General features: G+C 40.6%; 1 protein-coding gene across 1 annotated transcript in view; it reads left to right on the forward strand.

The window, feature by feature from the left end:
* The first annotated feature begins 3,435 nt into the window (after window positions 1-3,435).
* The window catches only part of abcd3a (ATP-binding cassette, sub-family D (ALD), member 3a), a 57,446-nt gene continuing 38,104 nt past the window's right edge, over window positions 3,436-22,777 (forward strand). The window contains exons 1-6 of the mRNA XM_052011535.1: window positions 3,436-3,571; window positions 6,517-6,550; window positions 6,657-6,755; window positions 19,740-19,828; window positions 21,703-21,772; window positions 21,988-22,085. Coding sequence (XP_051867495.1) covers window positions 3,462-3,571; window positions 6,517-6,550; window positions 6,657-6,755; window positions 19,740-19,828; window positions 21,703-21,772; window positions 21,988-22,085 — 500 coding nt within the window. The 5' untranslated portion in view covers window positions 3,436-3,461. The remainder of the gene's footprint in view (window positions 3,572-6,516; window positions 6,551-6,656; window positions 6,756-19,739; window positions 19,829-21,702; window positions 21,773-21,987; window positions 22,086-22,777) is intronic.

Raw genomic sequence — 22,777 nt, forward strand, 5'->3', positions numbered from 1 at the left:
TTGTTGTTTTGCTGCAGCTGTACAGTGCAAAGACATAAAAATTACAAAAGTAGATAAATAGTGCAAAAAAATAATGAGGTAGTGTTCATGCATTCATTGTCCAATCAGAAATCTGATGACGGAGGGGAAGAAGCTGTTCCTGTCACTGAGTGTGGATTTTCAGGCTCTTGTACCTCCTTTCCAATGGTAGTAACAAGAAGAGGGCATGTCCCGGATGGTGAGGAAAGAATCCAGGTGTCTTGGATGGAAGGTAATTTGAATCAGAGTCAGAATCAGGTTTATTATCACTGACATATGTCGTGAAATTTGTAGTTTTGCAGCAGCAGTACAGTGCAAGATATAAAGACATAAAAATTACTATAAGTTACAAAAATAAATAAATAGTGTAAAAGAGGAATAATGAGGTAGTGTTCATGGACCATTCAGATACTTGAAGCTGCTCACCCTTTCCACCGCTGACCCCTCAATGAAGACTGGTGTGTTTTTTCCCCAGCTTCCCCCTTCTGAAGTCCACAATCAATACATTGGTCTTGCTGATGTTGAGTGCGAGGTTGTTGCTGTGACACTACTCATGCAGCCAATCCATATCACTCCTGTACGTTTCCTCACATTACTAACATTGGGGAGGAGGTACAGGAGCTTGAAGACCCACACTTAACACTTTAGGAACAGCTTCTTCCCCTTTCTGAAGTCCACAATCAATACATTGGTCTTGCTGATGTTGAGTGCGAGGTTGTTGCTGTGACACTACTCATCCAGCCAATCTATATCACTCCTGTACGTCTCCTCACGTTACTAACATTGGGGAGGAGGTACAGGAGCTTGAAGACCCACACTTAACACTTTAGGAACAGCTTCTTCCCCACCGCCATCAGGTTTCTGGACGGTCCATGACCCATGAACAATGCCTCATTATTCCTCTTGTTGCACTATTTATTTTTGTAATTTATAGTAATTTTTATATTTTACACTGTACTGCTGCTGCAAAAGAAAAAATTTCACGACATATGTTCTTTGATAATAAACCTGATTCTGATTCCGAAGATCCTTGAATGTGGCCGCACAGGTAGACACCATGGTAAAGAAGGCATATGGCATGCTAGTATTCATTAGCCAGGGCAATGAATACAAGAGCAGGGAAATTATGCTCCAACTATATAAAATATTGGTCAGACCTCAAGATGGATGGGACCTTTGAGGGGATTCACGAAGAAGAAAAACAAAGCAGGAAATTGAAGCTAGAAAAGTAGTGAGTGAAATAAATAGAGGAATCAAAGGCAAGCAGCAAATGAAATTAAAGTACAGAGGGAATTTAAAAGGGAGAGATTAAAGGAATGCATTTAAATGCACACAGCAATCACAACAAGTTTGAACAGAAGTAAGTGGATATAATCTAATTGACATTATGGAAATGGGGCTGCAAGGTGACCAAAGGTGGGAACTAAATGTTCAAAGACATTTAACTTTAAGGAAGGATGGGCATAAAGGTAAAGAAAATGGGGCAGTGCTTTTGATAAGAGATGTGATTATGATGATAATGAAAAACAATTTTGGTTTGGTAGATCAGAATGTAGAATTAGGATCAGTTTATGTGGAGCTAAGGAACAGCAAAAGGTATTTTAAACAGTGGGGGTTATTTATAGGCCACCAAATAGTTGTAATATTGTTTAATATTGAGCATCACATAAACCAGGAAATAAGAGATGAGTGCAAAAGGGTTAGTACATTAATGCAGGTAGACTGGACGGGGTCTTTGGAGAAGAGTGACCATAATATGATAGAATTTTACATTGAGCTTGAAAGTGATGTGGTTCATTCTGATATAAGGGCATTAAATCTAAAGAAAACTATGAAGGTAGAATGGCAAGTTGGCTGTGGTTGTTGGGAAACTACAAAAGGTATGACCAGGGATATTTAAATATATATACATAAAAAGGTAATATAGCAATGGCTAGCATTTAAAGAAGTATTACATAATTTGCAAGAAAAATCTATTTTTTTTAAGGTTCAAAACCCCAACAAGAAAAGTGCTCAGTGGCTGACAGAAGAAACTAAAGATTGCATTAAATCAAAGGAAGAGGCTTACAAAGTTGCCAAGAATAGCGGCTGGCATAAGGATCGGGAACATTTTACAGCAAAGGAGGACCAAGAAATTGACAAAGAAAGGCTGGTTGGAGTATGAGAGTAGACTGGTGAGAAACATAAAAATGAACTGGAAGAATGTCCATAGCTCTGTAAAAAGGAAAAGATTAGTGAGGTCAAATGTAGGTCCCTTGCAGATGGAGGCAGGAAAATTTATAATGGGGAATCAGGAAATGACCAAAAAAAATACTGTGTGTGTGTCTTCAGGGAGGAAGACAAACAAAAACCTGCCAGGGACACAAGAGAATCAAATGGTTTGGAAAGAACATGGAACTAAATGAGGGGTAGACCATTTGGAACTGAGATGGGGAGAAATTTCTTCACTCAATGAGTGATGATTCTTTGGAACTGATTACTCTGAAGGCTCAGCTACTGAGTTAATTCAAAACAATAATTTCTCTTAAGAAAATCAAGCGATATGGGGATAGTACAGGAAACTTGAGCAGAGGTAAAAGATTAAACATGATTAAACACGAACAGCAGAGCAGTCTCAAAACGCCAGATGGCCTACTCCTGCTCCCAATTCTTACCTTTTTTGTTTTCCCATGAACCGAACTTTACATCAAATGACTTTAAAAAGTAAACATAAATCAAAATATCATTACACTCCAAATCCCTGCTGTTCGCTGATGCTTGAAGATCTCAAGCGTGCTGACACCGCCACCACCCCCCCCTCTCCAGGGCCACACTATCACAATCCCTGCTGTTCACTGATGCTTGAAAACCTCAGGCATGCTGACAAACTCGCCCCCCCCAAACACCCACCCCCCCAACACATACACACAAAACAACCCCCCTCCACACACAAACACAACCCAACACACACACCCCCAACACAAACAACCCCCCTCAACACACCCCCCACCTCCCCTCCACACACACACCCCCACCTCCCCTCCACACACACCACCACCACCCCCCCCACACACACTACACCACACACACCCACCAACCCAACACACACACACCACCAACCCCCACTCCCCACCACCCCCAGCTCCTCTCCAGGGCCACACTATCACATTTAGAGGCGACCAGGACAAAAAAAACAAACAAAATATATAATATATAGAATGTCACTAAAGATTAGTAGTCCGCGACTTTAATGCACGCACAACTTGAATCTGCTGCCTGGGAACCGGAGCAATGCAATGATTAAATGAAAAGGGAATACTCTGGGAAGAAGGTCACGCTTATTTGTGGTTGCTTGCCCCATTGATTTAGATGCAAGTGAAAGCGTCCCCTGAGCGGCGGCGATTGATTGACAGCTGGAGTGACGTCTGTCCCGCCAACGCTCGCGACGCTCCCCGCTTAACGCCATGGCGGCTCTCAGCAAACTCCTGACGGTGAAGAACTCGGCTCTGGGGGCTACCGCCGTGCTGGTGCTGCTCGCACTCGCCAGGCGACGGAGGAGCGGCACGCTGCACAGGTACGGGGCCGTGGATCGGGTGCCGAGTCATGGGCCGGCGCTGGGATGCCGAGTGGTGCTGATGGAGGCCGCGGGTTTAAGCCGGCCTAGTCGCCTGTGGGTGAGAAGGATGTGTTTGCACCGGCTGCAGAGAATGAATAGGCAGCGGCGCCCGCTCCACAGTCCTCGTCTCCCCCCTGACTAAACAAGGGCTTGAAGAATCTGCTGATTTGGTTTTTGTTAACGCGTTACGCAGCAATCAATAATCAACCTCGAAGCATTGTTTTCATACCCCCTTCCCTTTGAAGGATGGCGGTCATCCATTTGAGATGGTCCACTTTTATGGTGCTTAATTGTTTCAGATTTGTTAGTTTTTAAAATATAATTTAACATTTATGGGGGGGGGGGATTGCAAACTTTAGGACTGCAAATTTTAACACGTCAGAGAACACTTGATAATACTGTTTTCTGGTGCCCTGCATTTGGTTATCTCTTGATCTTATCGCAGTGATTCTGTCCTTCTGTGCAGACATTTTAATAATATGTCAATCTGCAGCATCCTCAGAGCATCTGAATTATTTTTTAAATGTATTTTGTGGGATGTGGGCATTGCTGGCAAGGCTAATGTTTATTTCCATAATTGTCATCTGAGAGGGTGGTGATAAGGCATCTTCTTGAACTGATATAGCCCTTTGGTGTAGTTCTGCTCACAGTGTTGGGTAGGAAGTTTCAGCATTTAGAACCAAGAATTTAGGTCCAGTTGAGTTTCAGGTCCCTCACTATATTGTTGGTAGTGGTTGCAGTAACTGTAATGTTATTGAATGTCAAGAGTAGTTGGTTAGAGTCTCTTTGGTTGAAGGTGGTCATTGCTTTGCACATTCATGGCTCAAATGTTTGCCACTTGCCAGTTCATGAGTAAATGTCATCTAAATTTTGCTGCATGCAAGTGTCAGCTACTTCATTTGCTAGGGAGTTGCAAATGGAATTAATAAGTTATCATCAAGCATTCCTAATTCTGACCTTATGGAAGGAAGGTCATTGATGAAGTAGCTGAGGATGTCTTGCAGTGATTTCTTGGGGGTAAGGTGATTGATTTCCAACTATGATCATCATTCTTTGTGTGAGGTTTGATTCCAATCACTGGAGTGTTTTCCAATTAAGATAAGATATCTTTATTAGTCACATGTACATAGAAACACACAGTGAAGTACATCTTTTGTGTAGAGTGTTCTGGGGGGCAGCTGGCAAGTTTTGCCACGCTTCCGGCGCCAACATGGCATGCCCACAACTCCTAACCTGTACGTCTTTGGAATGCGGAGGAAACCCACGCAGACACAGGGAGAATTCCATTGACTTCAGTTTTACTGCAATGCATTGATGCTGCACTTGGTGAAATGCTGCCTGGATGTCGAGGGCAGTCATTCTGGAATTCAGCTCCCCCCTCCCCATGTTTAAACAAAGCTGTGATAATGCTTGGAGTTCTGTTGTCTTGATGAAACCCAAACAGGGCATCGGTGAATATTGGTAAGTTCCACTTGATAGCACTGTCAAGGAATGCTTCCATCATTTCGCTGATGATTGAAAGATTGATTGGATTTGTCTTTTTTTTTGTAAGTTGGTCAAATGAGGGCAATTTCCCACATTGTTGGGTAGATGTCATTGTTATAACTGGATTGGAACAGTTTGGCTAGTGGTGCAGCTAGTTCTGATTAGACAAAGGTTCAGTGTGTTTCTTAATTTGGATGAAGTGTTTAAGAACTGAGGAACCAAATGTGTAGAATACATTAAAAGATTGTACCTTTGTTGCTTCTGATTTGCAAGACATTGCAATGTAGAGTAAATACCTTCATGAATGTCAAATATCAAAACATTTCTAGTATGAGGACTGGCATGTTTACTTTAATGGAAGACTTGACGTTGAGCTTCTGTGATAAAGTTCAGAATGTTTAAGCTGCTTGGAGATAGTGATAATTTGGCACATTTTCTATATTTTGCAATCAACTTCTGCGCTGTTTTCATAAAAATGATCAAAACTAATATTTTAACCTTCTATACTTTTCCTTCAACAATTCCAATGCTAGGTAGCATGACTGCCTCTTCTCAACCTGTCCCATTCATCTAGAAATTTTGAAGTTCTTATCATTTCCAGTTTAAAAGTTATATTTCTATTTTAAGTGAATTAACTGTTGGGCTCCTCTCGTTGCCTGCTTGCTGCCTAGCACCAACCACAAGGGGTTCCTGTGTGGGACTCACTTCAGGATGGTGAATAGAAAAGTTTGAGGTACAACAGTGAGTAAAACTGAACAGTTAATCAGCCATTCAGCTAGGAGGGATAGATGCAAGATAAGATTGATTTATTAGTCACATGTACACTGAAACACACGGTGAAATGTGTCTTTTTGCATTACTGAGAATGTGCTGGGGGCAGCCCGCAAGTGTCACCACTCTTTCGGCACCAACATAGCATGCCAACGACTCTTAACCTGTACGTCTTTAGAATGTGGGAGGAAACTAGAGCACCTGGAGGAAACTCACGCAGACACGGGGAGAACGTACAAACACCTTACAGACAGCGGCGGGTAGATAGAGATGGTGGGCTTGAGTGGGTACTTTGGGTCCTTTAGAGTCTGATGTTATAAAAGGGCTGAGGGATGTGACAAAGGAACAGGGAAAAGTAGGTAATGAGATGCATATTGGAGTTGGGAGCAGAGAAGCTGGACAAACAGGCTGAATTGCTACACTCTGACATGGCATTCAACAGGTAATTCAGAAATGTAGTTCCCAACAAGATGGATGAAAGGAAAGAAACAATAAAGCAAAAAGATGACATCATATTATGTTTACTTTTCTAGAAGATGACTTTGTTAGTTTACCCACTGAAAATATGGAATTAATGCTAATATTATTTATTCCTAAATATGAAAGCTTCTGGTTAACACTTTAAATTGTTAATCTTTTCATTACAGTAAGCTTGATGGAAAAGGTTCTCTTCATTGTGAGGTGAGTCAATTGTGAAAATATATTGCAATTTTAGTTATTTAAACAGCCTTGATTGCTCAACATAGTTGCTTGGAAAAAATGTGCCCCCTCTTTTTATTCTCTCCAGAAAGAAGGGAAAAAAGAGAAAGCAGTTGTAGATAAAGTTTTCTTTGGAAGGATCTGGCGAATTTTGAAGATAATGGTGCCTGGAATGTTTTCACAAGAGGTAAATATTTTGTATTTACTCACTTGAATAATGTAGCAGTTTCATAAATTGGGCATATTAAAGTGAAAGTAGGTAGATATGACAGACTTGCTTCTTCATTAATTGGGCAAACAATTAACCCGTGGCATTCATTTCAGTTATTCAGGGAGTAAGTTCAATTTGTTGCTGGTTTCCTCTCCTATTAGCCAAGAGGTGATGCAAACTGGTGGCTAAGCAAAGATCTAATGATAAGAAGGAAAATTCCCCCTCAGTTTGAGCTTCATTTAGATTTATTTTGATTATTTCTCTTTTAGATCATAGGAATTGGTTTAACTTTTAAATTAAAATGTGGATCAACTAGCAGCTTCTGGAGATTAGTTGTAGGCCACTTATATTTTAATGACCAGTGTTCAGATATATCATATGTTAATTGAAGTACTTAATTGTTGTGAACTAAGTTAGATTCAGTTTTGAATTTCTTCTTTCTCCTCGGGGCCTGCTCACCATTTAGTAAGATCAAGCTGATCTGATCCTAACCATAGAACGATACAGCACAATACAGGCCCTTCAGCCCACCATGTTGTGCCAACTTTCAAACCACTCCTAAGACTATCTACCCCCTTCCTCCCACATATCCCTCTATCTTAAATTCCTCCATATGCTTATCTAACAATCTCTTGAACTTGACCAACGTATCAGCCTCCACCACCACCCCAGGCAGCGCATTCCATGCACCAACCACTCTCTGGGTGAAAAACCTCCCTCTGACGTCTCCCTTGAACTTCCCACCCATTACCTTAAAGCCATGCCCTCTTGTACTGAGCATTGGCGCCCTGGGACAGAGGCGCTGGCTGTCCACTCTATCTATTCCTTTTAATATTTTGTATACCTCTATCATGCCTCCCTCATCCTCCTCCTCTCCAATGAGTAAAGCCCTAGCTCCTTTCGTCTCTCCTCAATCCATACTCTCTAATCCAGGCAGCATCCTGGTAAATCTCCTCTGCACCCTCTCCAACGCCCCCACATACTTCCTATAATGAGGCGACCAGAACTGGACACAGTACTCCAAGTGTGGTCTAACCAGAGTTTTGTAAAGCTGCATCATTACTTTGCAGCTATTAAACTCGATCCCACGACTTATGAAAGCAAACACCCCATAAGCTTTCTTAACTACCCTATCCACCTGTGTGGCAACTTTCAGTGATCTGTTGATATGAACCCCCAGATCCCTCTGCTCCTCTACACTGCCCAGAATCCTGCCATTTACCTTGTATTCCGCCTTGGAGTTTGTCCTTCCAAAGTGTACCGCTTCACACTTCTCCAGATTGAACTCCATCTGCCACTTGTCAGCCCAGCTCTGCATCCTATCAATTTCCTTCTGTAAGCTTTGACAGCCCTCCACACTATCCACAACACCATCGATCTTTGTGTAATCTGCAAACTTGCTAACCCACCCTTCCACCCCCTCATCTAAGTCATTAATAAATATCACAGAAAGTAGAGGTCCCAACCTCTAATTTTTATGAAAAAGTAGAATTTTTTTAATAAAAATTTTTATGAAATTTTATGATATTTTTTATGAAAATCTAAATGAACCTTAACTCCACATTCCCGTCTGCCTACTGTAACCTTTCAGCTCCTTGCATGTCAAGTATCTATCTACTTCTGCCTTTAAAATATCCAAACACTCTGGCTCCAGCACCCTTTGTGGAAGAAAGTTCCAAAGACTCGCAACCCCTGAGAGAAAAAAATTGTGCTTCATCACTGTCATAAGTATGTGATTCCTTATTTTTAAACAATTACCCTTTACTCTAGATTCTTCCATATCCATCCATCAAGATCCCTGAGAGGCATAAGTTTCTGAAATCTAGTTTTTAAAAACTATTTGGACTAATGAATAAATTTGTAGTTCTAATGCTGGTTACTGTATAGCATGTACAAAGTGGTGAGGATGAAGCTACAACTGCTCGTCCATTGAAGTTAGTGTACTGCAGGGAAACTCAAATTTGGTTTCTAGTTTTTGGTAACATTGAATAATATCAGTCTAACCTTAATATAAGGTTTTATAAATCCAGGATATAAATCTTGGAAGAAATTTGCCAAGAACCCGGCTTCTATTTGCAATTCTGTTGTAAGATGTTCAAAGATGTATTAAGTGAAGTGACAATCAAACTTTGCCAAAATGTCTAATAAAGGATTTCCACTGTCTAATAGAGCATTTGCAAATTATGTTATGACAAGGGGAAAATATTATGCTTGCAGCAAGCTGCTGTGTCAGAATATTACAACAGTGCCCAGAAATTTCATTGCATGGAATTGCAAAAAGAAAGTACTCTATAAGCTATTCTTACCACATCAAAATTATTTTGCTTGGAATTGCTGGAAAATTAGGAGATCATGGACCTGACTGTATGATATGGTCAGAGCTTCACAACGTGAAAATGTACAGCCAGCTGAAGTACTTCAGAAGTGTATTCACTGTAAACCTGGCAGTCGAGTTGTACATAATGATGGATGCTGTTTCAGTGATGTCAGTTGTAGAATAAATATTAGCCAAGGTAGTGAGTAGGAATCCCTGTTGCTTGCAATGGACTCATAACCCTAATTCATTCACTTGAGATGGAAGATGGGCCTTCTGTTTAATTCCTCATCTGAAAGAGGAACCATTGGCAGTCCCATACTCTTTCATACATGCCAGCCTAAGGTCCCTGGAAGGGGACTTCAACTGTCAACTTTCTGAGTCATGTTGTGGGTGTTAACCACTGTCATGTCAACACGTTTATTCTCAAATTTTGAAAAATAATGGGATTTGCCATTTGTGATCTCTTCCTTCTTTCACTTAAATAAAAGTCTAGTTTATATTTTACGTATTGATACTCATAAAATGTGTGGAGGATATTTAAAAATAATAGCAACGGCACCAATTTTAACAAACATTCATCCTTGGAAATTTACAGGTGAAAAATACTATTCTAATGTTGAATCTTTCCTTTTATCCCTTCTATCTTTAAAAAAAAGTGTGTTTAGTCCTTTTGATTATAATAATTAAAGTAGCAAGAAATGCATGATGTGTTCTGAGCATCAGATCCTTCACCAAATTACATGCTTTTTGTAATGATACAAGCAGCCTCTTGTGTAAAATCACAAGATAATTAAGAATGAAAAAGATATTTTGGTTCATCCATTCAGAATGACCCTAAAATCTCTCCATTGCATCACCCAATCAGTTCTTAGGTGACATCAGAATTCTTGATTGGATTAACGAATAAAGCAGCACAATCTGAATGCCTTCAGTGAAGAATAATCTCATTATATCTCTGCTAAATTGGTCTTTTATTAGTTTGAATGTGTGGCTCACTTATTTTACAATTATCCTGTTTTTAAATCATTTCCCCCATATAACAAGCAGGTCACAGTTCTCTCTGTGTAGTTCTGCAGCCATTTTTGTAGTTTAGATATTAATGATTATTGAAAGGTTTAGAGAAATTGGTGTAAACAAAAACTGGGGATGTTCTGAAATTGGAGGTACAGCTATTTCTTTTAAAGCCCATGAGATGCATAGAAAATGGCAGATGGAATTCATTGTAAGCATTAGGTGATAAATTTTTGTGGGAAAAAATGAAAATCACCACACTCTAATTTAAATTAGTATTGTTTTTTTGGAGGCAAAAGAACAGGATTATGAGTATGCAAAGTATTAATGAAAGCACCTTATATATTGGTTAAGCTTTTTTTTTAAACTAGATTTCTAGTTTGTTTGTCCAGACCTATAGAATATAGAAGCAAGAAGTAATGTTAAACCTGTGCTTAAACCTTAATTAGACATGAATTAAAAATTGCAGAGCATTGAGTTCCACACTAAAGGAAAGTTTGAGGTTTTATGGAGGGTATATTGCAAATTTACCAGCATACATTGAGAAAATGAAACAAGAAAGGCCTTGAAAGTTGAGTCTTTATTTTGTCGGAACAGCACAGTTGGTGGTGGACTAAGGGACAGGACCTTGCTAATTAATAGACGCGTTTATAATAAAACAATAATAGGAAGGGTATTAGAAGCAAGCTGTTAATAGGAGTTTAGTGGTTGGAAATGAGGAACTATGGAAACCAGATTAAATGTAAGAGATATTGAATGGAGTGACACATTGGCATAGCAGCTAGTGCTGCTTCTGTACAGCTGCAGGGACCCTGGTTTGAAACCTGTCTTTGATGCCACCTTGTGCAGAGTCTGCATCTTCTCTCCATGACCATGAAGGATTGTTCTGGGCGCTCCAGTTTTCTCCCATGTCCCAAAGACAGGCTGATTGTTTAGATTAATTGGCAACTGTAAATTCCACCCCCCTCCCCCCCCCCCCCCCCCCCCCCCCCCGTGTAACTGCCGGGTGGGAGAATCGTAGGGGTTTTAATGGGCCTGTATGAGAGAATAGGTTACAGGGAAATAAATGGGGGAATGGGGTTGTTCTGGGAGCCAACGTGAACTTGATGGACTAAATGGATTCCTTCTGTGTTGTAAGGAAATATGAAATAAGTAGAGTGAATCATGTTACAGCTGTACAAGATATTGGTGAGACCGTACCTGGAATATCGTGTGCAGTTCTGGTCGCCGTGGTATAGGATGGAGGTGATGAAGTTAGAGACGGTGCAGAAAAGACTCACAAGGATGTTGCCAGGACTGGAGGGCTCATTGTAAGAAGAGACTGGATAAGCTGACACTGTTTCCCTGGAGTGAAGGAAGCTGATGGGTGACCTTTACAGAGGTTTATAAAATCACGAGGAGCACAGATGAGATGAATTGTCACATTCTTTTTCCTCGGATAGGGGAGCCTAAAACCAGAAGGCATAGGTTTAAGGTGATAGGGGAAAGATTTAAAGGGGACCCGAGAGGTAAGTTTTTCACACAGAGGGTGGTGGTTTATGTTAAGATATATATTAGTCACATGTACATCAAAACACACAGTGAAATACATCTTTTTGCGTTACTGAGAATGTGCTGGGGGGCTGACCACAAGTGTCACCACTCTTCTGGCACCAACATAGCATGCCCACAGCTCCTAACCTGTACGTCTTTGGAATGTGGGAGGAAACCGGAGCACCCCAAGGAACCCACGCAGACATGGGGAGAACGTACAAACTCCTTACAGCCAGTGGTGGAATTGAACCCGGGTCACTGGCGCTGTAATAGCATAAAGATAATAGCTACACGACTGTGCCACCGCAAGGACGAGCTGCCAGAGGAAATGATAGAGGTGTGTACAATTACTTTGTTTAAAAGAAAAGCATTTGGCCAGGTACATAGTTAGGAAAGGTGTAGAGGGATATGGGCCTAATGCAGTCAAATGGGATTATCTCGGGAAGACATCTTGATCAGCATGGATGTGTCGGACCAAAGGGGCTGTTTCCGTTATGTATAACTCTATGAATAGGACTAATTGGATTGCACCCCAGGAAGCTGGCATGGACCTGATAGGCCAAATGGCCTCTGTTATAATGAGAAAACAAGGAGAAGATGATCTTCTTTATGCAGACATGAAAATGGGCACTGAATGAGTGTGTCCTATAAATGTATGGAACTTTATTGCAAATTGTTGTGTGGATTCCATCTATTAGGAGGCACAGTGGATGTAATCCTTACTATATAATAACTCCAAGAAAAATTCAGGGAGCAACATCAACCATTACTCATGCCTTTTTCGACTTTACAAACAAGAGACACAATTGAGAATCCTTTGCCATATTTTGCTGCTCTCAGAAATTCGTCTTCTTTCCAGTGCAGACAGGTCACACAAGTCAGGGTCACTACTTTCCCCGTTTTCCATGCTGCATCATTGCATCTCACCTGCAAAGTATTTTCTGCTGGTGTGTCGCTAATCTACAGAATGATTGGGAAACTTTGCCAGCAATACTGCAGAAGCAAGGGCTTCTTCACTGAGATGCAATGTGCGTCTGACTCTTGGGTTTCAGCACTAAGCTTCCAGTGATTGTTTAAGGAAGTATACAAGAGAACAGGCCTTGCACTAAACATCTGCAAAGCAAGGGACCTCTGCTAATCTGCCCCTATTGCAAAACTACTTAAGAATAAAGGTGCATGATGATACTCTGGTAAAAGCAGACTATTTTCAACATATTGGGGGGCAGATTTTCAGGAAAGGCAGGCATCATTTAAATTTACCACTGCTTCTGGTGTGCCAGCATTTGGCCTTCTGAAGAAAAGTGTGTTCAAAGATCAAGACTTCAAACCAGGTACAAAGCTCATGGTCTGCTGGACAACAGTGGTCCTCACCCTCCAGTATGCTTCAGAGATGGAGATTACCTATAGCAGGCACCTTGGGGAACTGGAGAGGTACTAGCAATGTTATCTCAAATCCTCTGGCAACATAAGTGACTCAACATCTGCATCCTTTCCTAGCCCAAATGTTGACACTCCAGTCATACACAGCTGGCTCCAATGTGCAGGCCACATTGTTTTGCCTGCTCAACATCAGACTCCTAAAACAGGCACAGCAAGTTTGGTTACTGCTAGAGATTACCAGGAGAACAGAGGAAATTTTTCAAGAATGTTTTCAAAGTCTCCTTGGGAGAGCAAAAATAAAACGTCCTCACTGACTGGTGAGAATTCCTGCCTAGTGACTGATTAAGATGCAAAAGGAACATCAAGCATGACAATGAGAACCTCATTTACCTTCATTGGAACATGTAGAGCCCAATGCAAACAGTGCACCACCTCCCATGCTAACCTTGCCTTGTTAAGTACCTCCAGTTCCATAAGTGGTAGAATCTACATATCCCACATTGCCTTCATCAGCCACTTCAGAACTAGAGTCGAATGCAAGGCTACCTCGGCCCCGAGGGATTACCTAAGAAGAAAGAGTCATAGCATCAATGTGTGAGCAATCAAAGGACAGTCTTTCATTGTTGGGTTTTACAATCCCTTCTGAAACTTGATCTATATATGCAAGCCTAGCGGCCTTGCCAAGAATGTATTCTCTCAGAAGCTAAATTTAGCTTTTTAAAATACCAAGATACCAAGGAAGCTTAATTTTAGATTAAATATGAGAATGTTAATATTGCTTATGAGTTAAATATATAAAAAAAGTTAACTGACATGTCTAATATCTTTATTTAATTCAAATGCAAAATACTGGAAATCTGAAATAAAAGATGCTAGAAATACTCAGGTAGTGGAGAGAGAAAAACAGTGTTATCATTTTGGGTCTGTGGTCTTTCATCAGAACTACAACTTTATTTATTCACTTGTAATTAAAGCTTCTGGAAATAAAACTTTATGTTTAAACTCAAATGTATATTTAAAGTTATAATTTCTATTGAAATAGTCATTACAATTGATGACTAAATCAAAGATTTGCAATGTACTTTGCTTTTTGAAAAAAAAATCATAACTTCCTAATTTCTTCCATATCTATTAGAGTCAGGGAAGAGCACCTCTTTTTGTGTAAATTTTAGTGGGAAGCCTATCTTGTTTGATGCTGTATAGTAATGATTTGTAAAATCATTCTTAATTGATTAAAAAGACTTTCATTGGGTTAGTACCAAAGGGATGCGTGGGGAATTAGTACCCTGAGCTCTTGGCTAATTTAAGGAAAATCAATTTTAATTTGAACATCAAGAAAATGAGCAAGAATCTAACGTAAGGTCATGGAGTCATATAGTACAGAAACAGGTCCTTTGGCCCACCATATCTATGCTGACCATCCAGTATCTATACTAATCCTATTTACTAGTACTTGGTCTGTAGCCTACTACAGCTTGTTGATTCAAGTGCTTATCCAGATGCTTCTTAAATATTGGGAACGTACCTGCTTCCACCACCTTAGGAGGTGCGATCCAGATTGTAACACCTGGGTGAAAAAAGTTCTCCCTCAGATCCCCTGTAAACCTCTTATTCCTCACCTAAAACCTATGCCCTCTGATCTTCTGTAAGGAGGAAAAGTTTCTTACTATCTACCACCTTTATGCCTCTTATAATTTTGTATACCTCCATTAAGTCACCTCTCCGTGTCCAAGGATTTAAAAAGAAGTTCATCAAGTCTCTCCTCACAACCAAAACGTTCCATCCCAGGCAACATCATAATGAGTCACAGCAGGCCAGGGAGCATCCGTGGAGAAAAACAGGCAGTCAACCGAAACATTGACCTCCTGCTTTTCTCTATGGATGCTGCCTGGCCTGCTGAGTTCCTCCAGCATCATCGTGTTTTTTGTCTAGATTTCAACATCTACAGTCCTTTGTTTCTCTATCCTAATGAATCTCCTCTGCACCCTCTCCAGTGCAATCACATCCTTCCTATAGTGACCAGAAATGCACATAATATTCCACCTGTGGCCTAATAAATGTTCTATAAAGTTGTATCAAGATTTCCCTGTAATTATGCCTGGGTAATGAAGAGAAGCATCCTGTATATGTTCTTTACTACCCTATCTACATTTGCTGCCACCTTCAGGGATCTTTGGACTTGTATACCAAGGTCCCCTTTGTTCCTCAGTGTTCCCTAGGATTCTACTATTCATGATCTATATTTTCCCCTTATTTGAACTGCCCCACTCCCTACCCCCAATTGCATCACCTCACACTTATCAGGATTAAATTCCATCAGCTGTGGTTCTGCCCGATTTACCAACTGATCAATATTGGTATTGGTTTATTATTGTCACTTGTACCGAGGTACAGTGAAAACCATGTCTTGCATACTGATTGTACAGGTCAATTCATTACACAGTGCAGTTACATTGAGGTAGTACAAGTAAAAACAATAACAGTACAGATAAAAGCGTCACAGCTGCAGAGGAAGTGCGGTGCAGGTAGACAATAAGGTGCAAGGTCACAACAAGGTAGATTGTGAGGTCAAGAGTCCATCTCATCGTATAAGGGAACCATTCAATGGTCTTATCACAGTGGGATAGAAGCTGTCCTTGAGCCTGGTGGTATGTGCCCTCAGACTCCTGTATCTTCTGCCTGATGGGAGAGAAGAGAAGAGAGAATGACCCGGGTGGGTGCGGTCTTTGATTATGCTGGCTGCTTCACCAAGGCAGCGAGAGGAAAAGACAGAGTCCATGGAGGGGAGGCTGGTTTCCGTGACGCGCTGGGCTGTGTCCACAAATCTGCAGTTTCTTGCTGGCCTGGGCAAAGCGGTTACCATACATGCATCCAGATAGGATGCTTTCTATGGTGCATCGATAGAAGTTGGTGAGTGTCAAAGGGGAATTATTACCTAATTTCTTTAGCCTCCTGAGGAAGTAGAGGCACTGGTGAGCTTTCTTGGCTGTGGTGTCTACGTGATTGGACCAGGACAGGCTATTGGTGATGTTCACTCCTAGGAACTTGAAGCTCTCAACCCTCTCGACCTCAGCACCATTAATGTAGACAGGTGCATGTACACCGCTCCCTTTCCTGAAGTCAATAACCAGCTCTTTTGTTGACATTGAGGGAAAGGTTGTTGTCATGACACCATGTCACTAAGCTCTCTATCTCCTTTCTGTACCCTGACTCATCGTTATTTCAGATATGGTGTACTATGGTGGTATCATCTGCAAACTTATAGATGGAGTTAGAGCAGCATCTGGCCTAAATCCATGAGCATATAGGGAGTAGAGGAGAGGGCTGAGGATGCAGCTTTGTATGAGGACGCAATATTGTTCTGTAACTTAAGAATATCCTTCTTGATATCAACGACCCCACCAATTTGTGTGTCATCTGTAAACTTACTAATTGCTGCTCCTACATTCACATCAAAGTCATTAATCTCTACAACAAACAACACCAATTTCTGTGGTACAGTGTTCTAATCACAAAAACCGCCCTCCATCACCCTCTGTCTCCTATTACCAAGCCAATTTTAAATTCAAGTTGTCAAGTTGTCTTGGATCCGAAGGATTCTAAACTTTGGGACCAGCTAAACATGTGGGACCTTGTCAAAGACTTAAGTTCATGTAAACCTCGTCAACTGCACTGTCCTCATCAATAAATGTATTTAACACATCAAAATATTCTATTTATTTAGATAGGATCTCTCAACAAATCCATGTTGACTGTGCCCGATCAACCCTTGCTTATTTAAGGGCGTGTGTAAATGTCTCTTAAACTTAATGATTATATCTGATTCCACCACTTCCTCTGACAGTGGGCTCTAGATATCAACTATTCCGTGTGTGTTTTTTAAAAAAAATCCCCTCAGATCCCTTTTAAAACTCTTCCTTTCAGCTAAGCCTATGCTCTTTTGTTTTTGATGTCCCTGACTTCGGGATAAAGATTCTATCTACCCTGCCTCTGCCTATTTGTAAAGTTGCAAAACATCCCATTTTACATGCTATGCCCTGACCTCTGAAGGCAAGCAGACAGTATGCCTTCCTCACCATCCTATCTATCTGTGTTGGGATTAAATTCCATCTGTCAAGATTTGGCCCAACTTTCCATCTGATCTAAATTCTGCTGTGGCCTTAGATAATTTTCCTCCCTATCCACAACTGTACCAACTTGCATGTGCACCACAAACTTACTAATTATGCCTCCTACATTTATATCCAGATCATTATAACACAAAGAACAAGGGTCCCAACACTGATCCCAACAGTGTTGTAGACTTCTAATCACAAAAGCATCCATTTACTCCTACATTCTGCCTCAGAAAAGCATCCTTCCACCAGTACCCTTTGGATCCAATTAGCCAGCTTGCCTTAGATCGCATATGCCTTAACCTTCTGGATAAGCCTACCATATGGGACCTCGTCAAATGTCTTGCTAAAGTCCATATAGACAACATCGACTGCTTTGCCTTTATCAACCTTCTGAGCTACCTCAAAAAAAACTCAATCAAATTAATGAGACAGAATTTTCTCCACACAATGCCATGCTGACTGTCCTTGATCAGCCCCTGCCTTTCCATATGTGTCTTAATCTATCCCTTAGGATTTTCTAAAGTACTTACCCTTCCACTAAATAAAGGAACAATGTTAGCTATCCTTCAGTCTTCCGGCACCTCTCCTGTGGCTAATGAAGATGCAAAAATCTCTGTCAGGGCCCCAGCTATCTCCTCCCTTGCTTCCCATAACTACCTGGAATAGATTCCATTTGGCACTGGGGATTAATCAACCCTTATGCACCCCATGACTTCTAACACTTCTTCCATTTTATTACAAACCTGTGCTAGATTATCCACACGCTCCTCCCTGAACTCATTATCTTCCATGGCCTTCTCCTTGGTGAATGCAGATGAGAAGTATTCATTTAGGATCCTGCCCACATTGCCTGGCTCCACACACAGATTACTCCCTTTGGGGACCCACTCTTTTCCTGGATACCCTCATGGTCTTGATATACTTAGAGAATACCTTGGGATTGTCTTTAATCTTACTTGCTAAAGATATTTCGTTGTCCTTTTTTACCCTTAAAATTTCTTTCCTAAGTTCTCTCCTGCACAGTCTATATTCCTCAAGTCTCCCTTGATACTAGTTGCCTTTACCCCTCATCGAGCCTTCAATATCCTTTGTCATCCAAGGTTCCTTAACCTTGCCATCTTTGCCTTTCATCCTTGCTGGAATTTTTTCTGGAATTGTCTCAAATTATGAAACAGTTTGGAAAAATTCCTGTGTCACACCACTATTTAAGAAAGGTAAAATAGTAAAACCAAAGAATTCTGGACCAGTTATTTAAAGTCTAATGTCAAGAAATTACTAGAGGCTCTCATTAATGTTATAATACATAAATTCTTTGAAAATTTTGAATTAATTAAGGGCTATTTTGGTTTGTGAAGGGGGATGTCATGTCTCATGTCTTTGTTTTAATTAAGAAGATTGAAGTAGTGAACAAGACATTGTCTATGGATGTTATTTATATGAACTATGAGAAGGCATTTGATGAAGCCCTTCAGGAGAGAATGTTGGCAATTTGTGCTATTGAAGGTAATTTATTGTCTTAGAGGGGGAATTAGCGGAGTGGTAGGAGAAATAGTATGGACAATGAACAGATAATTGAATTGTTAGGATGTGATCAGTGTTGCCCTCAAGAATTTGCATTGGGGCTGCAACTGTTCACTGAATTTTTAAGTAATTTAGCTGCTGGAATAGATGACAAATAGATTGCTGGTACCGTAAGTTGCGTAGATAGTATTAAAAGAGATAATAATTGAATAGGCAAACCTGTGTCTTGAAATTGAAGCTGGACAGAAGTTGGTGCATCAGTAAATTAAAAAAAAGACTTCTGGCAAAAATCTTGGAATTTGCATAGGTGTTAGGTAATGGAATTGTTGAAAACTGACTTGGGAGCATCAACTGTGGGTGTTTCCTGTTTCTCCCCAGCCACAACCCTCGTCCTTGCTCTTTCAACTTTAGGAGCTGTCCCAGGTCAAACCAAGAACTAAACTTGGGATCTTTCTAGTCTGTTTAGTTCAATGCAGAATTTTACTTACCAAACCCACAGGGGAGTATTCAGGGTCCTATACAAATTCTATTGCTTATATTATGTAGTTTATGTACATGCTTGTCTTAAAAATGCAAAGAATTGAAAAAATTATTTTGCTTCTATTCCCAAATTTTGATAAAATGTAAATTAATTTTCCCTGCTCTGCATTTTCCTCCAAATTGTGTATATTTTCCAAGCCAGGAAGGGAATGAATAGAGAATATTCTGAGCTACTTGTTAATGTGGGCCTCAATCTAGTTGCTTGGCTGTGATTATTTTCTCTTTCTCTCTCTCTCTCTCTCCCCCCCCCCCCTCCCTCTCTCCCCCCCCCCCCCTCCCTCTCTCCTCCCCCCCCCCCCTCTCTCTTTCCCTCTCTCTTCATCTCAAGAGGCCTCAATGTGGTATCACGTTGATTAGGTTGGGGGATCAGAGAAAGAAACTATTCTGCAGCTGGTATCATCGTGTTAGAACGGCACTTGTAAACTAGGAGAAGTAGCTGAAGAGGATGTGAACCTTTGAAACCAATAGATGGGTTGGGAGGGGTGATGTTTTGTTTGAGCAGTTGAAAGCTTACTTGGATGCCTGTTTTACTCATTCTAGTCTGCCTACCTGTTACTCATTGCGGTGATGCTTGTTGCTCGAACTTACTGTGATGTCTGGATGATTCAAAATGGAACCATGATTGAAAGGTATGACTGTGGAGGGTGTTACTTGAATCAATACCTGCATTTGGGTACTCTAAACTGGGATAACACAGAAAGGAGCAAAAAATAAACTGCTGGAAGAATTCAGTGAGTCAAAAGCAGCATCGGTGGAGGCAAAGCGATGGTCGATGTTTCAGGTCAAGACCCTGCATAAGGACTGAGATTGTAGAGGGAAGATAGCCAGTATATAGGAGTGAGAGGAAGTGTTGAGACAGAGGCAGGTAGGTGATAGGTGGAACCAGATAAGGGAAGGATGGTGGGCAGATGGAGCCAGGTGAGGGGAATGATGAGTCTAGGTAATGAGGGAATGTGGAGGCAGGTGAACAAAAGGAGAGACACCCTGGGTATGGGAGAGGAACACAGGGAGTGGGCTACTTGAAACTGGAAAATTCAATGTTCATACCATTGGGCTGTAGGCTAGCCAAGCAGGATATGAGGTGCTATTCTTCTAGTTTGCGTTTGGCCTCACTGAGGGAATGGAGAAGGCTGAGGACAGACAATTCGGTGTGGGGATGGGAAGAAGAGTTGAAGTGACATGCAACTGGAAGGTCAAGCCGACCGTTGCAGGCAGGTGCTCTGCGAAATGGTCGCCTAGTCTATGCTTAGTCTGCTTATGTTGAGGAGACCACATCCATCCCTTTGCCTCCACAGATGCTGCTTGACCCACTGAGTTCTTTCAGCAGTTTATTTTTTGCTCCAGATTTGCGCATCTGCTGTCTCTTGTGTCTCTAAACTCAGAGAGGAACCACTTTTGATGCCTTCACTGCCACTGTTATCAGAGTGTTTGTCCAAAATCTAGAACTGAATGAGATATTTCCCTTAAATTATCAGGGAAATTTAAGGGAACTAAATATTTATTGAAGCCAATATCATTGGGTTTATGCAACAAATTACATTCCCTTGCCACTGACAGTTTCTGTGACAGTTGTCTGAAGCTGAACCATGGCGTTCATAACCTTGGTGTCACATTTATCATTGAGTCTTCTCTAAGACTCGAGAGGTACCGCCTCTAAGACTGCCTATTTCCGACTCTGTAACATAACTCCCCTTGGCCTTGCCTCAGCTCATCTGCTGCCAAAATCCTTATTCATACTTTTTATTAACTTTAGATGCAACTACTCTAATACATTCTTGGATACCCTCCATCGTGTTACTTTCCATTAACTTGAAGTCATCCTAAGCTTTGCAGCCTGTGTCTTAGCTTGCATAAAGCTGCATTTATCTATTAGTCCTGTTCTTGTTTCCAATTGATCAATGGTGCTATTTTAAAAAAATCCGTCTTTCTTTTCCTATCCATTTAAAACAAGTATGAATTTACAGATATAGGATTGTATCATCTCGTCATGGGGCCGTGATCTGCAGCAGCAGTGCCTGGGCTTTAGCATGAAATGTTTGATTATACACAAGTAGATATAATGATTCAGTGATGTTGGTTGTAATTCCTGTCTTTGCATAACTTTTTCTACATATGGATAATTTCTTTATGACATCAAGTATTTTTATTTTATAGAAAGCCCTCTCATTTGACAGTTTTATCCTGAAGACTTCTTAGAAAGTGTGAACTTCAGAAGTTGTCAACTTACAGTATAATTACCGTTAATGTGTAGGATTCACTGCATATTATTGTGCAGGATTTTGATGTTGAATGAGTGAAGAGATGTTTGAAAAGCCTTTCTGAGGGAAGCTCGTGATGCAAAATATATGCCATTTATGGAAAAGCAGTGGTGGCACATGATAATGACTGAATATCTTCATGCCAATTGTTTAGTTTCTCTGAAATACATACGGTTTAATCAACATTTATGTTTGGATTACATAAATTTTGCTCTGACAGCCTGTATGTATGTCATGGTTTGCAGTGCAATTATTGGTCGGAGCACCAAAGATTTCAAGAGATATCTATTCAACTTTGTTGCTGCAATGCCAGCTGTAAGTATATTTTTTGTTATTTTTAAATCAATAATGGTAGATAGCTCAGGGTCAAAAGTGAATACATGCTTTGCTATGACCACATTCCTATCATTCCACAGTTTACTTTGTAATCAGTACATTTTAAAGGTTACAAATGATAGTGCTCTAAATTACAGCTAGTGTTTCTTTAATTCTGCTTTTGTATGATTAGTTCTCTATTTATATTACTTCAGATATCTTTGGTAAATAATTTCCTGAAATTGGGCTTGAATCAACTGAAACTTCGATTCCGAATACGGCTCACCAATTACCTGTATGAGGAGTACTTAAAGTAAGTTTCTGGCAAATGTAACAATGTATTGTGGTTGCTATATTTGTATAGATAGAGATCAAAGTCAAAAATAAGACCAAAAAAAAGACTTTTCTAATACTGCTTGTATTTTGGAATACTTTATAAAGGATCGATTTTAATCTATAGGTGGGACCTTCTTGGGATTTGGCATCAGAGACCAGCCTGGAGCAGGTCTCTTCCAACAATTAATTGCAAGTTTAAAAAGCTGTTACAGACATAGGATTCTTTAAATTACCATACATTCCTCTGTCTCCCTTCCAGATTTTACAATCATTCGAGACAGGCACCAAGTATGTGAATTTGACGGATTTCCACATTAAATTAACAGTGGTTTCTGGGGCTGGGCGGGGATGAACTGTGTCTAGTGTTGCAACTTAGGGGAGAGGAAGTGTTTATCCACTGGCTTTTTGAAACAAACACTGAGCCTTTTACGTTTTGTTTGAATGGTCTGGAATATTGTCTTCAGAATATAATGGTCAGATTTCAAGAACAAGCTGCTCCTGTGTTATGTTTTCTTTTCACTCTTCCACTTGTTTAGTATTTTTCATATAGTGCCTGCTGTTACAAGAGATTGTTTGGCCATTGCTGCCCTTGGATCTTTTCATATACATTGGGGCTAATTGTGGCCTCATCCACACTTTGAAGCCCCTTCCCATCCAATCACCACAAGT

The sequence above is a fragment of the Pristis pectinata genome, chromosome 3, assembly GCF_009764475.1.
Source record: "Pristis pectinata isolate sPriPec2 chromosome 3, sPriPec2.1.pri, whole genome shotgun sequence".
Taxonomy (NCBI): Eukaryota; Metazoa; Chordata; class Chondrichthyes; order Rhinopristiformes; family Pristidae; genus Pristis; species Pristis pectinata.